Source organism: Cyprinodon variegatus, unplaced genomic scaffold, assembly GCF_000732505.1.
Source record: "Cyprinodon variegatus isolate N-32 unplaced genomic scaffold, C_variegatus-1.0 Scaffold149, whole genome shotgun sequence".
Lineage (NCBI taxonomy): Eukaryota > Metazoa > Chordata > Actinopteri > Cyprinodontiformes > Cyprinodontidae > Cyprinodon > Cyprinodon variegatus.
Window position 1 is genome coordinate 4,186 of NW_015150602.1, and position 15,277 is coordinate 19,462.

The 15,277-nt window shown below is 36.2% G+C and overlaps 2 protein-coding genes across 2 annotated transcripts in view; one reads left to right on the forward strand and one right to left on the reverse strand.

The window, feature by feature from the left end:
- LOC107086339 overlaps positions 1-6,194 on the forward strand; it is a 9,729-nt gene extending 3,535 nt beyond the window's left edge. The window contains exons 2-4 of the mRNA XM_015377209.1: positions 1,542-1,836; positions 5,074-5,219; positions 5,811-6,194. Of these exons, the coding sequence (XP_015232695.1) occupies positions 1,542-1,836; positions 5,074-5,219; positions 5,811-6,157 (788 nt within the window). The 3' untranslated portion in view covers positions 6,158-6,194. The remainder of the gene's footprint in view (positions 1-1,541; positions 1,837-5,073; positions 5,220-5,810) is intronic.
- Positions 6,195-8,088: 1,894 nt separating this feature from the next.
- LOC107086341 (uncharacterized protein C8orf76 homolog) lies at positions 8,089-12,881 on the reverse strand. The gene is made up of 8 exons (XM_015377212.1): positions 12,694-12,881; positions 10,397-10,498; positions 9,786-9,929; positions 9,543-9,593; positions 9,313-9,457; positions 9,111-9,222; positions 8,859-8,991; positions 8,089-8,752 (listed from the first exon to the last, which is right to left on the reverse strand). Exons 1-8 carry the CDS (start codon positions 12,796-12,798, stop codon positions 8,594-8,596), a joined length of 951 nt encoding a protein of 316 aa, XP_015232698.1. The 5' UTR covers positions 12,799-12,881; the 3' UTR covers positions 8,089-8,593.
- Positions 12,882-15,277: the final 2,396 nt, after the last annotated feature.

Here is a 15,277-nt window from a genome sequence, read left to right on the forward strand (position 1 = left end):
TACTTGCTATATATAGCAAGTAACTGAGATTCTAGAAGGCAGATTCAAAATGTCTTCCCATGCTTCTGAATCAATTGTGCTTTTCAGAGTTATATTCCAGGTTGATATTAAATTATCCATATTATCTTTCCTTAGGTCTTGTAATTCGGCATAGAATCTTGACACTGATTTCCCACGTTTATGACAATCAAGAATAGTTTTTTTAAGTAAATAATAATCCTGTGGGAACTCAAGTAAGCCCAAATTTGCTTTAACATAATGCCTTAGCTGAAGTTATTTATAAAAGTCACTGGAAACAATGTCATACTGTGTTATTAAGTCCTCAAATGTCTTGAATTTTTCCATTAATCCATAGATCGTGGTAATGCCAGCAAGACCTAAGATCAGGGCCAGCGCCCTCTACTGTGTGTTGTTCAGCAGTAGCCATTTGCCACGTCATGCTGTCGAATTTCTCTGAGAGTTTGGAAACTGGTTTAAGAATTATAGCTACTTTTCTGTCCAGTATTTCTTCAATATTCTTGGTAACGCTCTACTATGGTGTCTTCTATTAGAGTGTTAGCTTCTTCCATGTCACTCAGAATGCACCCCTGCTCCATATCTTCAGCCACAGTGTCTTGTTCATTTTGGCTAGCTACAGGTGTACCAGCATCAGCCCCACCTTTCCGGCCTCCTTTCTTACCTTTGCTTGATGCAGCAGGTACAACAAAATTATTTAGAGACATGTCGAAGCTTACAACAACTACTGTTTCAGCTCACGTGATGGGTTGTTTTAAAAAATAGATTTACTTCGACCAAGAGAGGAGACGGGAAAAAAAGACTACTCTGCAGCATGCATCACGTGACACCCCATTTTAAAAAGATATATTTTTTTATTTTATTTCATATCAGCTGCCAGGATAATATTTAGTTGTTTAGTTATTTTGATATTTAGTTATTTTCATATCCTTTGTGTTTTTTTGTTTTCTTTTACAACTTTATCTTTTGATGACTTGACAGCACCATATTGTCCCACACAAATGTACCCTTTACCCTGAACATTTTTATGCAAATAAATTACAAAAGAAACTAAACTGTACTTTGGATGGCCATATCATAGATGTTTGCTCAAAGATTCCACTATTGAAGAAGTGATATTTATTGAAAATAAGCCATCAGGACAGAGATTCATCCTGCTATCCATCCATCTTCTTTACACGCTGGATCCCAAGTGAGGTCGCGAAGGGTGCTGGTGCCTATCTCCAGCTGTCAATGGGCAAGAGGCGGGGTATTCATCCTGCTACTGTACCTTAATTATATCTTACTTTGCTCATAATCTGCCATGTGAATCAGACTGCAGGAGGTACAGCTTATGCTCTGAAGAGTTTTCAGTCACCTGTAAGAAAGAAGTTATTTTAGTAAAGATATTTATTTTATATTTTAAAATACTTAACTATAAAAGCTAATATCAATTGAAAAACTGCAATCATAGGTGTTCAGTTTCACTTCTCTGCAAGGGCTGAAAGCTGAAAAAGTAAATAATTCACACTTTTTTTTTTCTAAAGCTGTCTTTGATGGACCAACAATAAATTTGAGGAAGAAGGAAGCATCACAGTCTTCAACCTTCCGTGATGATAACGGACCATACACTGCTGACCGAGCCTTTGATGGGGATCCCTCCACATGTTCTCACAGCGACAATCAGATAAACTCCTGGTGGAGAATTGACCTTCAGGGGGTTTACAACATTTCTTGTATCTCTATCTATAATATTGATCAGGCTGGCCGTGAGACTAACATAACAGGTGCTAAGATCTACATCGGAAACTCTCTGCAGAACAACGGCACAAACAACAAACTGTAAGAACCTCATGTTTTATTTAATTGATTTAGTTCCATCTTCTTTAAGTTTCTGCATGTGTATCATCCAACAGTCATTCCTCAAGATACACTTACAAAACTTTAATCTACCTTTTGGTTGTATGTGTAAGAATTCTAGAAATAACATGGGAGAAAAAAGAGATACAGCTTGCGCACGAAATACTAATTCGTTCAGACAAAATATTAATTTGTTCCCAAGAAATACTAATTTGTGGCTACAAAAATATATATGGCGTGTGCAAAAAGTAGTAAAACATAATCTTCCTACACACAGCACACCGTCTCAAACAAACAAAACGTGATTGACAGAGATAGCCTGATCAAGTTTTATTTTAGGCTGGGGATGAGCTACAAAGACATTCTGAGAAGTTGGATGTTTCAAGGAATTCTCCTTAGTGAGAGGCATTTGTATAAAATTTTAAGAGCAGGTCGCTTCACTGGCGGACATACAACTTGGATGCTGGGATAGACTTTATTGTTGACCAATGGCAAACCTCTGGAAAGGAGCACTGTCACCGGTGAATGTATGCTAAGTGCGTACAACATGGTATTCGTGTCAGAAAAGAAGAGATGGAAACCTCAACATTGAAGTGTATAGGAAATCCCCGGACACAGACCAGTATCTTCTTTTGACTCTCACCACCCACTGGAACACAAACTTTTTGACATCACAACCTTACAACACCGGGCCGAGCATGTCCCTACAAAAACAGAGGGGAAGCACAAAGAGTAGAGTTTCTTAGAAACTCAGAAGGATTTTCTAGAAACACAAAATCCCAATACATTTCAAACCAAACAAGACCCCCAGACAGAGGCCAGAGCACCCTAAAGACAAAAGCCCCAGACCTAAGATGAGTGGAGTGGTTTATAAAGTTCAATGCTGTGAGGAATGCTCTGATCTTTATATTGGAAAAAATCAAACAACCTCTCCAAAGATGCATGGCTCAACACAGAAGAGCTACCTGCGGTACATTTAAACCTTATGGACAAGGGACACTCGTTTGATGTCCAGAATGTTCACATTTCAGGTTTCGGCTCTAAACCTACAATGCAGAGATAGAGTTTATTCGTTCCCACTATAATTTCGACCCCCCACCCCCATGAAGGGGACGATTATCTCGCATGGGCAGCCAAGACAACAACTGCCCCTAACAACCCCGCTTTCAGAGCCATAGCTCAGTATTGCAGGCAAACAAAAAACCCAAAACGACTCCGCATTCCACAGGGGTGGACTTGGAATCCGAGTCCAGTGGATTGTTTTTAACTTTTTTGGAGTGTTAGAAAAGAGGATGTCAGGATACACATCTTCCATACCTATTATATAACTCACTTTTTAGCGTTGTAAATGGGTTCGGCTTTATTATGGGAAATACAATACTTTTTCTGACAGAAATGTTTACATTTATTCCACTTATTGTGATGGAAAGCTCAGTGTTTACACCTTGCACATTTCTCTCTCTGGTTCGTTTCCTGAGAAGAGATCACCTGGGACAAACTCTTAGAATAAATCTTCAGAATGTTTATGTCTAAAATAACAATGAGACACGACAACAGATTTGGATAGAAATTGTAATTTTACTCAGATCAGAAAAACTCCTAGATGTCATTTGATACCTCCTGATGAAGAAACAAAAACATTGAACATTTAGTTATATGCTTGTGATAGATATATTGATATATAGTGAAATATTGTGCTATTTATTCACAGTGTTTGCATATAACAATGTAATAAAGGTACAAGAGCATTCTGTTCCTAGAATCCAGTTCTGTTATTGACTCCCAGTATCTCTCAAAAAAGCTTTCAGTTACTGGGCTTCATAACTGTGGATCCATATCTTTCTATGGGTCAGATCTGGCCCATTTTAAAGCAATGCAGTCACCCCCTCTGTTGCTCCCCCAGATGTTTCTCAAGGATGTAATTCCCTGTTACTCAATTATCTCTGATTAGGCCTACATGAAGATGGAATGGTGCTGGGATTTTATGGGCTATTTACCTGAATGATTGTCAGGAAACAGAAGTGCAACAAAACTTTGTCGATGAAATCCCCAGAGAAGCAACCTTCATCCTTTAATTCTCCATAGATTACATTGAATGTCTCTAACTGCCACATTCTCAGTGCCCATGTCAGTCCGTACAAGCCTGGGGCGGCCCCCACAAAACTCCAATGCCTCCACGAAGTGCCTACTAATGACTTTTGGGTCGCTATTAGTAAGGGAAGCCTGCAGCCAATTGACTTTTTGTTAGAACCTGCCGATGAACCATGAAGCCATGGCATAATGCATATGCCATGGCTTCAGTTTGTCATGTGAGTCTATGTGCCACAAAAACGTAGGTCCCTGAGCAAAATATTGCTTCCTTCTGAGACGTCTGGCTTGGCGAACTTGAGAACCGACAGGGTCAAGCAGAGAGAGGAGGATCCTGACATCCTCTTTTCTGACACCAATACCATGTTGTACGCATGGCATACATCCACCAGTAACCATGGTCCTTTCCAGAGCCTTACTGTTGGTCAACAATAAAGTCTATCCCAGCATCCAAGTTGTACGTCAGCTGGTGAAGCAACCTGGCTCTTACAATTCTATAAAAACGCCTCTCATTAAGGACATTCCTTGTTCTCAGAATGTCTTTGTAGCTCATCCGCAGCCTAAAATAAAACTCAATCAGGCTATCCTTGCTCCTTTAAGAAGATGTGCTGTGTGTAGGAAGATTATGTTTTAATTTTTTTTTTTACACATGTTACATATATATATTGTGGCCACAAATTAGTATTTTTTTGGGAAACAAATTAGTATTTTGTGGGAACACGTTTATATTTTGTGGTAACTAATTAGTATTTACTAGGAACACATTCATATTTAGTGATAACGAATTATCAGTTCGTGCAAACAAATTAGTATTTAGTGCACATGCTGTATCTCTTTTTTCCTCCCATGTCAGTTATGGGGCTCTGTACAATTTTTATTAAATTCTCACTAAATTGTTCATGATTGGGTTTCATGTCAGATGCTACAAATAGCCTAGTCCTTCTGTAAATCATGCGGGTCTGTGATGTTTTCTGTGAATTTTCCAGCTTTCTGCTCCATCAGTATCTTCAGGGCAGCTGCATTATTTTGACTGAATATGAATATATTAATTGTTAACAATTTCTATCTGATTATAATTAATATTTTTTATGTCCAATCATTACATTGTTTGCTTTTCTTCTCTTTATCCAGGGTTCAAAACATCTCCAACTTTCAAACAAACAAGTACAATGTCTATAAGCTTCAGTCATCAGTTTTGGGGCGCTATGTCACTGTGATCATACCCACAAAACCACATATGATTATTTGTGACATACACATCACTGGCATACAGCTTGGTATGTGGTCTGTGATCATAAGCTCCCACTATAGAAAGGCTCATAATTAGTAATCATTTCAGTTTTCAATGTAAATATCAGGCTTTTAAAAGCAGACATATTGTATTACATTAACATTACATTGCCTGGCGTCATACTCCCAAATGTGGCAGATGAGTGTTAGAAGAATATGAAGAACACAATCTCCTAAAAAATAATGTCGGGCATTTGATGGCAAAATATGAATTGTCATTAAATAAAGGTTAATTTAAAAGTAACATAAATATGATCACATTTAAATAACTTTAGTGTAGAGCTTAAAACGTTATACGTGTTACTTTCCTTCTCCATTCAGCCATTTATGCTTTGTTGCTGTGATTACAGATCGTTTTGTAATATAAAATGGTTTTTGAATTGCAGGGTTTTACTGTGAAATAAGAAATGCCATAAAATATGAGTTTTTAAAGGTATTAATTGGGATATTACAGGGAAACTTAACTAAAACAAGTTATTGTAAAATAATGCTGGTAATTATTGTAGAAAGTTGATCATTTCTAACCGTGTGACCCTTTTAAACATTTAAACTAATTTGTCTTTGTCTTTCTGTTAAAGCATCACCTTTTAAACTAATTAAGAAAAATAAGACCTGGGAAGAGGCCCTGTACTACTGCAGAGATAACCACAGAGATCTGGCCTCCATCCTGGATCAACAGATGCAGGCCTTTGCTGAGCTGGAGGCTGAGAAGGCCAACAGTCCCTTCGTATGGCTCGGCCTTCACTATGCTTGCACTTTGGACCTTTGGTTCTGGGTTGATGATAATGTTGTGCGTTTCAAACGCTGGGCTAACATCCCCCCAGAGGAGGACTGTGACATGAGTGGAGCCATGAAGACACAGGGAGACCATCTGTGGTTCAGCAAGTCTGATTATGAGGAGTTTAATTTTATCTGTTTGCTTTAGGAAGATTTGAGACTTCTACATGATTGTAATGTTAATATTCCTGTATTATTGCCTAATCTTTGATTTTAGTAAGATTTAGAAGATTTTCTCTAAAGTGTTGCAATAACCACTTAGAGAGTTTTTTATTCTAGCTTCCACTTATGTATATCATTGTAGTATCTGAATTCTGGATTCTGAAAAGCTCGAAATTTGGAAATGAAAGTTTCTGTAAGATTTTACAAGGTGTAACATTTTATCTCATATCAGTTAATTAAATGCTGTGTGAAGTAAAAAGGAGAATCTTTTACTGAGTTTATTTAATTACAAAATGCCCAGAATTTCTTTTAAAACGACCAAATGTAGTCTTTACTACAGTCTCATATAGGTGGGACCTTTTTCTTGTTCTAAAAATGTCCTGCATTGATCTTCACAAGTCTATTATTTTGCACAAAGAGCTAAATTGTGAACGACAAGCTTAAGGAACAGCCTCTGTGTTTGGGCCTGTGATGGTACCATGGATTCAAACACCTAAATCTGGCCAACAGCCTCTGTGCTTCAGGCAGTGCCTTGCCTCCATCCATCCATTTTCTAATGCTTATTCCATCAGGGTCACAGTGGGGCCGGCACGTATCTCCGGGACACTATGGGCGAGAGGTGGGGTACACCCTGGATATGTCACCCTCTGTCTCAGGGCAACACAGAGACAAAAAAAAGACATACAGCCATGCATACATACATACACACACACATCCCTAACAACAAGAGAAGCCAGTCCACCTAACAGTCCTGTTTTTGGACAGTAGAAGGAAGTTGGAGTACCTGGAGAGAACTCTTACATTCTCCATGCAGAAAGATCCTGGAATTGACCCAGAACCTTCCTGCTGCAGGGCAACATTGTTAGAAACTGTTCCACCTAGCAGCCCGTGTCTTGTCTCTTTTAAAGCATTATACTATATGCCTACAAGATAGAAAACGAAGGACCAAGAGGTAAAAACATTAGTCTTTTCCTGTTGAATCCCCGCTCATTTATTTAGCTGCAGTAGAAAAGTCCACCGTGAGCTTTTTTACTCACCAATGCTGCTCTTAGAGTTCTTTCACTTAAAGCAGACAATTAGTAAACGCCCTATGACAAGAGGACACTGTGCAGCGATCTGTGCACCGTGGGATACTGCAGCTCTTTCTTAGGTGAGGCAGGATATGGANGCTTAAAACTTTTAAAATCAGGATAAGTTCATCATCTTGACACACGCTTGCTGTTTCGTAGTATCAGTAGATTACTGTAATTTATGGTATTGCATATTCAGTATGATGTCCATGAAATCATGTAATATACACATATGCAAATCCATCACAATAAAATGTATGCGTTAATGGAGCATAATAATACTGTACTTCGATATTAACAATGTGCCAAAAGTGCTAAATTGATGACATGTACATGTAAATACATGTATTGATTACATTGTTATGGTAATTACATTTTACATATAATGCCAAGATTTAACATCAAGACTGAATTACAAGTACATGTCTGTTAATGCTATAGTATTTTTCCATTTGCAAATTATGCTGTGTCTGTGCATTAGCCTTTAAATCTGACAGATTTAAAATGGAGCTAAATTAATGAACCAGTTTAATAACTCCACAGAGCATCCTAAAACTGGCAAAATCAGAAAAATTTGCAAAGAGACAACATCAAATTCATATCTTGCTTTTTACTCAAAGTTACAAGCACTTGATCATTTGCATATACATGCAATGATGTATTCACACACGTAAACAAACACATACACTATCCAGTGCATTCAGCCCCTGTGAGGTAAACATATAACATGGTGAGGAAGGGGTGCGTGTGGGATACAGAGGCAAGCTGAGCTACAACATCGTTAACAAAAAAGAAAGATGCAGCTCTTTGTGTCTACAATAATACAATAAACCTGTAGTTGTCTTAATTTTTCCTCTCTGGGACCCAGTTTCAAAAATAATGGTTTATGCTCACCTAAAATCTCGACTTTGTTTGGATACACAGCTTTAACAAAGAAATATTGTTGCACCTGATGTTGTCTTAATGTGGATAGTGCCTTAGTCTCTGTATGTCATTAGATCATTTTATTACATTTTATTAAATATAGACTTTTAGAACACAAACATTATTAAAAATCTATTTATTGTTTTTCTTGGGTTATAAAAATTCCTAAAGAAATAGAAAATACTTATAAACAACACTGATAAATTACAGTTCATTATGTAATACAAGTAATTATCTTATATCTCTACTACTAAAACTACATTTGTGTCATCTTTGCTCATTAAAAACTAAGATAGAAATAGAAACAATACTGCCCTTTTTTTGTTTTTCTTAGGAACAGAAATAAACATGAGTTTGAAACATTTTTAGCATGATCTTAAACCCTCTGCCGTTTGTCAGCATTGATGCAAACATTTATTCTCTGAACATTAAGGTTTAAGCTGCGGCCCATCAGTGTCTAACACTCCTGTCAGTACAGCCCTGTTCCACCAGCGCTCGCTGAAGCTCTGCAAACATGCAGAGGTCAGGCTCTCTCCATCCTGGTAGTCCTCTCTCATTTTCTCTGGGATCAGATCCTCTGACATCACCTGGATCATCAATGAAAACAGAAGGTGTTACTGTCTTTAAAACACCTTATCTAGTTCTCTTTAGATTGTGGGAATAAAGCCAGAACGTGTCATGCTTTGTTCCCACCTCAGTGAGAGTCTGCAGTGTCGCTTCTTTAGGATTTAGTCGCTGCAGTTCCTCTGCTGTAATCTGTAGAGCCTTCTCACTGCGCTGCAACACAAAGGAGGACTGCTGCTGGCGGAGGATTCGCAACAGGAGTCTGGAACAGAAATAGTTTACAGGACATTTAAAAAAAGAGGAAGAAAGATACATTGTTTAAAGAAACTGAACTGTGTGATGTAGCCCATGATACAGCATTATTTTATTTGAATAATTTACCGTGTTCTGATGAAACAGATGCAAGCTCTGAGCCAGACTCTATCCTCAGAGAGTTCTGCTGCCCCCTCCTGGTCCTCCTCAGAATCACCATTCACAGCCTCTGATGTGTGCTCTGACACAGCAAGATGTTTCATTTGTATTTTGAACTAAATTGACACAAGCGGAAAACATTGTTTTACCTAAGAAATTAAAGTACATATACCTTTTTTGGGATTTCTATCCAGCAGTTGTAAACACGTCTGTCCTAGGCTAAACCAGTGCCAGGGGTTAAAGGGCAGCAGGCTGCAAAGCTGTTGCAGACAGGACATTTGAGGCCCCACAGAGCCATGGTTCTGGTAGATGCTGACCTTTAGGATAAGTTCAGATTCAGAGTTGGCATTATATCTGGAGATAAAACTTTGGATTAGGAACACACTTTTATTTAATACATACTTTAAGCAGCAGGAGACTGGTGAGGTGACAGGTGTTTGAGGCTTCTTTGCTCTGCAGGAATTAAACACACAGTGAAGATATCAATAAACAGGGGAAAAAATGGTAATTTAACCTCTCTTATTCTTATTGTGTGTCATAAGATTTTTTAATGTAATCAAACTATTTTAAAGAGGTTTCCTGAACATTGCATGAATAGCATTGATGGCAGGGATTTTCAGAAAAAGCCTGCAGGAAAAGGATTACCAGTAATTCGGCCAACTCCAGTGCCTGTTCCGTTCGGCCCAGCCTGGTGCAGCATCGAGCCATTCCCTCCAGAACATCTCGCCTGATGGTTAGGTTGTTGTCTGCGATCAACTGCAGGCAGCTGCTGTATGCGTCCAAGGCTCTCTGAATAAGGCAGAAATAAAGTCTGTTATCATTTAGCTTTAAACTTAATCAGCTACCAGTTGTTTCATTAATTTTAATGCAACGCAAACATAAAAGATGTGAAACATCATTTGATATATTCAGACTTTATAAATTAGAACTGAAAGGGTTAAAAGATTACAAATCAGTTTGGCTTGGTTTCATAAAAGCCTTCAGTGTGTGTTGCCCTAAGGCGTTTCTGGGGAAATATAAAACTATGCACATGTATATAAATGGTTATTAGGAATTTTATGAAAACATTTCTTCTCTTCAAAAAAGCTCTGCCTGTTTGTTCATCTGAAAAACATTCAAATTAAGAACTAAAAAGAGTTTTTTGAACAGGGATGCAATCAAGGCCCTCCACATTTTTCTGTTCATTTTTCACTCTAATTAGTTGCTGGAGAATCAAGGATTTACCGAGTGAAAGAAAACTAAACAAATCGAGTTACCTGATAGTTTCCTTGTCTAAAAGCCAGGTCACCTCTGAACTTAAATACTTTCTGCTTCTCCAAAGTATCGTCCGTGTCCAGAGCGGTACACTCACAAAACCACTGCAGCATGAAACAAGGGAAGAAAAACATTACCTGTAAAATTCATGTTTTACATCTAAAACCTTAAAAATAATTAGAAAAATGTTTTAATTTGATGATTTCTTAAGTATACATGTAGTTTTAATGAGTGACTTCAAATAAACTGTTAAGTCATGGCCCCCAGACACACATAAATATATCAATGAGTTTGTATCATCTCTAACCACACTGCTTTAAATCCAGTCCCTTTATACAGCTCTAAATAGAATTTTGTTTTTCTTGACAAAAAAAGAAATGTTACTTGTAGAAATAAGTTCCTGAATAGTAGATATGTGGCAACTTATTGGGAACAGAAAGAAGAGGGGAATATTGCTACCAAAATCTTCTATGTGGGAAACATAGATGAGCTCTGTAGAATTTAAACAGAGACAAATGCACATATTCTAGAGCGTCAAGTTTATCAGGAAAGACAATGTTTAGGTTTACAGCAGCTTCAGATTTCTGTGTAGATTCAATGTTTTTTTGTAGTGACAAATCAAGAAACTTGTTATCTTAAAGGACTTTACAGAGTCAATTAAATAAAATCATAAAGACAGACTCCTTTAAAATGAGCATTCAAACAGTGACAGTGGAGAGAAAAATCCCCCTTTAACAGGAAGAACCAGGCTCAGGCTTGGTTTAATCTTGACAGATCCAGGAGGTCCACACAGCAATATTCAATCATTTTAGTGCCGAAGCCACTCTGTGCAGCTTGGAAAATCTATAACTATGCAGACAGCTTGGTATAGAAAAACATGGTGATCAAACTAGGGCTGAAACTATTAATCGGGATAAATCGATTATTTAAATAATCGTTAACTAATTTAGTAATCAATTAATTGTTACCAGGAGGGCAGAGACTCTAAAACATGTCTTTAGCTGAAAGAGCAACCCACTTAGACAATTAACTATACCACAATTATAAAAAAAAAAAAGAAAAGTTAAAATTTTGCATTCAAGATAAAATAAATAAATAAATAAAATAAAAACATTTTCATCTGTCAATATACTCTATCCAGAACCCATCAAGTTGAAAAGTTTTAGTTTCAACTGGTTTAATTTCATAAAAATCTTCTTTAGGGACCTTTTAAATTCTGATTATTAACCAACTAATCAAAAAATAATCGCCAGATTAATCCATTTGCAAAATAATGGTTAATTGCAGCCCTAGATCAAACAACAGCTCCTATAGGTGATGGTTTGCAAACCTGAACATCTAGAGACATCCTAAAAAACTTCAAACACAACTTTCAGTGAGACTCTTCTGCCAGGACTGACATGCAAACAAAAGGAATACAGAAGTACTGATCAAGGAAGACTTTCTAAAAAGCTTGATAACAAAATATCAATATATATTGCAAAAAGATACCTGATCAATATCAACAGAAAACTGAGATAAATCTGATAGAATGATCTATAATTTGCCACTGCAGTGACTACAAGCAAAGGGGCATAAAGCAGAGTGCTTTTAAATCTTTCTATAGAGTGCCCATTTACTGGGTCTCCAACCTGCTGACCTCAGACAACATTTCTCTGTTTTTAAAAGATCATCCTGTAAATCCTCGATCTCAAATATGAGGCTTTTCTGTAACTTGGGTTTGGTAATAAATTATACACTGAAACCTAAAATTTATATTCCAAACTAACCTCATTAGCTTTGTTTTCTGCATACCTTTTACTTAAAAAAAAAAAACATCTTTTTATTGTGTCATTGAAATAAGGTAAACTACTATAAGCTAAAAAAAACCCTAAAACAGGTCAAAGAAAGTGTGTAAAATAGTGATAAATGCACTTTATATAAACAGAAACATTGTTGTCACCAAAATTAAGCTTAAATTATTTTAGCTGCAATGTTCCATAAATAATAAATATTTCAAGTGTCATCTTCCCCTCTTTTAAACTCTTCAAAGGTCAAAATGTAATGCTTTTCGTCTGAATTTTAGACAGGCAAAAAACTGCAATACCTATATGAAAAATATTCCAATGAGCATAAATTATTGAAGCAATGTTAGAGACTTTCTAAAAAAAAAAATAGCGTCAGGATCTTTATGAGCAATATTTCTACCAAGAGGTTTAAATTAATCCAAACTAGGTCGTTATATCCCCGCTTTATAGGAACATTTCAAATATGGACAATCAATTTACAGAAACATACATCCTCCTGCCTGCAAACTCACCTCTGGTTCGCAGAATTTGGCGTTATAAAACGACAGAGAGCGACACACCCGCTCTCTGGCCTCCGAGAACACAGAGTCATCAAATGTGCTGCCGAGAATCTCCATCAGGGAACGTCAGATCTTCTATTACAAAGAAAAATTTGATCACAACACTACACAAGTTTAGCCTATTTGTTTTCGTAACAGCCATTCGGTCCGTCTAGAAGAGCGTACCGACGGAACACAAGTTAAACTATGGTTCCTGGTAGAAACGTTCCCAGAAACGATAAAACGGGAAATTATTTATTTATTGTTATTTTTATTACAATTTTTTATTATTATTATTTTATTTTATGAGATCTATTGGCAAATATTAATGAATATCAGCAATAACATAGAAAACATTTAACTATATGGAACATTAAAGGATAAATTAAAGCAGATCCAAGAAAATAGTAAAGACAAAATAAAAACATGTGAATAAAATCAAATAGAGAAAAAAAAGGATTTAGGGATTGTCTGTTTTCCTTTCCATCAGTTTCATGGCTTTTAAGTAAAAAATATCACTTAATGTTAAAGGTTTTTGTTTGAGTTTTCAATGATACATGAAATCCCTAATGCTAATTGACTCTAAAAAAGAGCACCACATCCATAGATATGAGATTTTTTAAAGAGTAATGTGCAATCTGTTTTTTATTTATGTTTTGTTATTNAAAGAGTAATGTGCAATCTGTTTTTTATTTATGTTTTGTTATTAATTTTGCTGCGTTCAGACCGGCAGCAGTGTCTGTGACGAGTGCGGTTGATTCACATTGACCAAGTGGGGATGGGCGGTAAAGCTTCCAGTGACGATTCCCACTTGTTAAGGGCGTTCACGGCAATAAATAATTCAACCATCATAAATCTTCCAAAACTCTATTTAAAAACAAATTTTCAATGCTTCTTTTGGTGAATATTATCACTAATTCTACCAGCCACTTCAGGTTATTCACCCTTTCTTTAGATTTACCCTTCCAGAAATGGTGAAGCAAATGGAAACTGACAAATATATGATCATAGTTGACTTAATAATGAGTGATTATGATTATTTAAATTCATATTCTGATCGCATTATATTCAGCAGTTATTTTCAAATACAAAATAAATAATAATAATAAGATTAAATTAACAACCACCAAATTACTTTTGTTGGGCTTGAGAACATTATAAAGGAGCTCCAGCGCATGTAAAATAGAACTAGTGATGCCAAAAAGATTATCAGTTGATTCAATGTCTTTTTTATGACAGAATGCGTTATGACTGATACCAAATCCCAGCCTTAAAACAATCTGTAGGTTAGTTACATGGTTCTAATAAGTTTGACAGGATTTCTTTTGTTTAGGACTAATAGGATGATTTTTTTTTTATCTCTTAATGCCTGATTTAAAAAGAAATGCTTGAGTTTAAATATATTTATTAGATATGAAGAGAGAGATCATGCAGGTTATATATAACGGGACAAAGATTCAATTTCAGGTGTGTATATTTTTCTAAATACTGTAAGGCCTCAATGTAGCCACATATGAAGCTTGGATTTTATATTTGCAACTTGATTTTGTCAGTTAATATATTATGGGCAAAATTATGCATATGTTATATTCAATGGACAGCAATTAAATGTTGTGATTTTATGTTCTTTTCAATTCCCAGCGAGCTGGGAGTTTATATTCTGATACTTTAAGATCTTTATTGCCTTCCCCTGTAGGGGCGGTAAAATATCTTAATTAATCAGATATTATTTTGGCTGTTATATACTGTTTAGGACACACAGCCCTACTAGATGTGTGTTAGAACTATAGATGAAAGATTGATTCAAGCACTAATCATGGTCAAACAGTTAATTCTGCACATAGATGAATAAATTCACCACAACTTCTGTTCAAAATATAAGAGTTTATTAACAAAAATTATTTAACTCCAAGTCAAACATTTTTCAGTTTAATACTCTTAACTAAGACTACTGAAACTCAACTAAACTAAGCTGCTACGTACAAAGAGGAACGGGAACACGGTTGAAAACCAAATTACAGTTTAAGATGGATTCTGTGTTTGAAACCAAAGTTTATCTGGAAGAATTTTGGATATGATCAAATAAGCTTTTTACTAATTTAAAGAAATTGAAATGTTTTCAGACCAATTCACAATGCAAATCCATGCGGTGAATAAAACATTATTTGGCCAAATATTGTTTTATTAAATGATTTGCTTAATCAAGAACCAATACCCTTTAGTTAAATGATTCTTTAACCTCTTTGAAATAGCAAGAAGCGAAAAGACATCAGGATTCCACTAAATGACTCTTGGTCATACTTGGTAATGGAAATGTAATGAGCATTTGAGGAACACATGAACACTAATGTTATACCAGTGTGTAAACCCTTAGTGAAGTAAAGCTTGTCCAAGCTTCAGCAACAGCTCAACACATGTTACTATAGCATAGTGTAGCATGCATTCCATTCTGTTAGCATTGGCTTTAGTCATCATCAAAAGACATGTTGTTTGTTCTGTCCCTAATCATGCCAGACCTGCAAACCTTTTTCCATCTCCAGTTGGAAAGCTTGAGTCT

What these genes read in the sequence shown, in the direction of transcription:
- LOC107086341 (XM_015377212.1), bottom strand. Translation starts at nt 12,798, where the DNA reads ATGGAGATTCTCGGCAGCACATTTGATGACTCTGTGTTCTCGGAGGCC. An exon ending in CCAGTCTCCTGCTGCTTAAA is followed by an intron (nt 9,458 to 9,542) that starts GTATGTATTAAA and finishes CTTATCCTAAAG; the next exon opens with GTCAGCATCTACCAGAACCA. An exon ending in GGATAGAAATCCCAAAAAAG is followed by an intron (nt 9,223 to 9,312) that starts GTATATGTACTT and finishes TTGCTGTGTCAG; the next exon opens with AGCACACATCAGAGGCTGTG.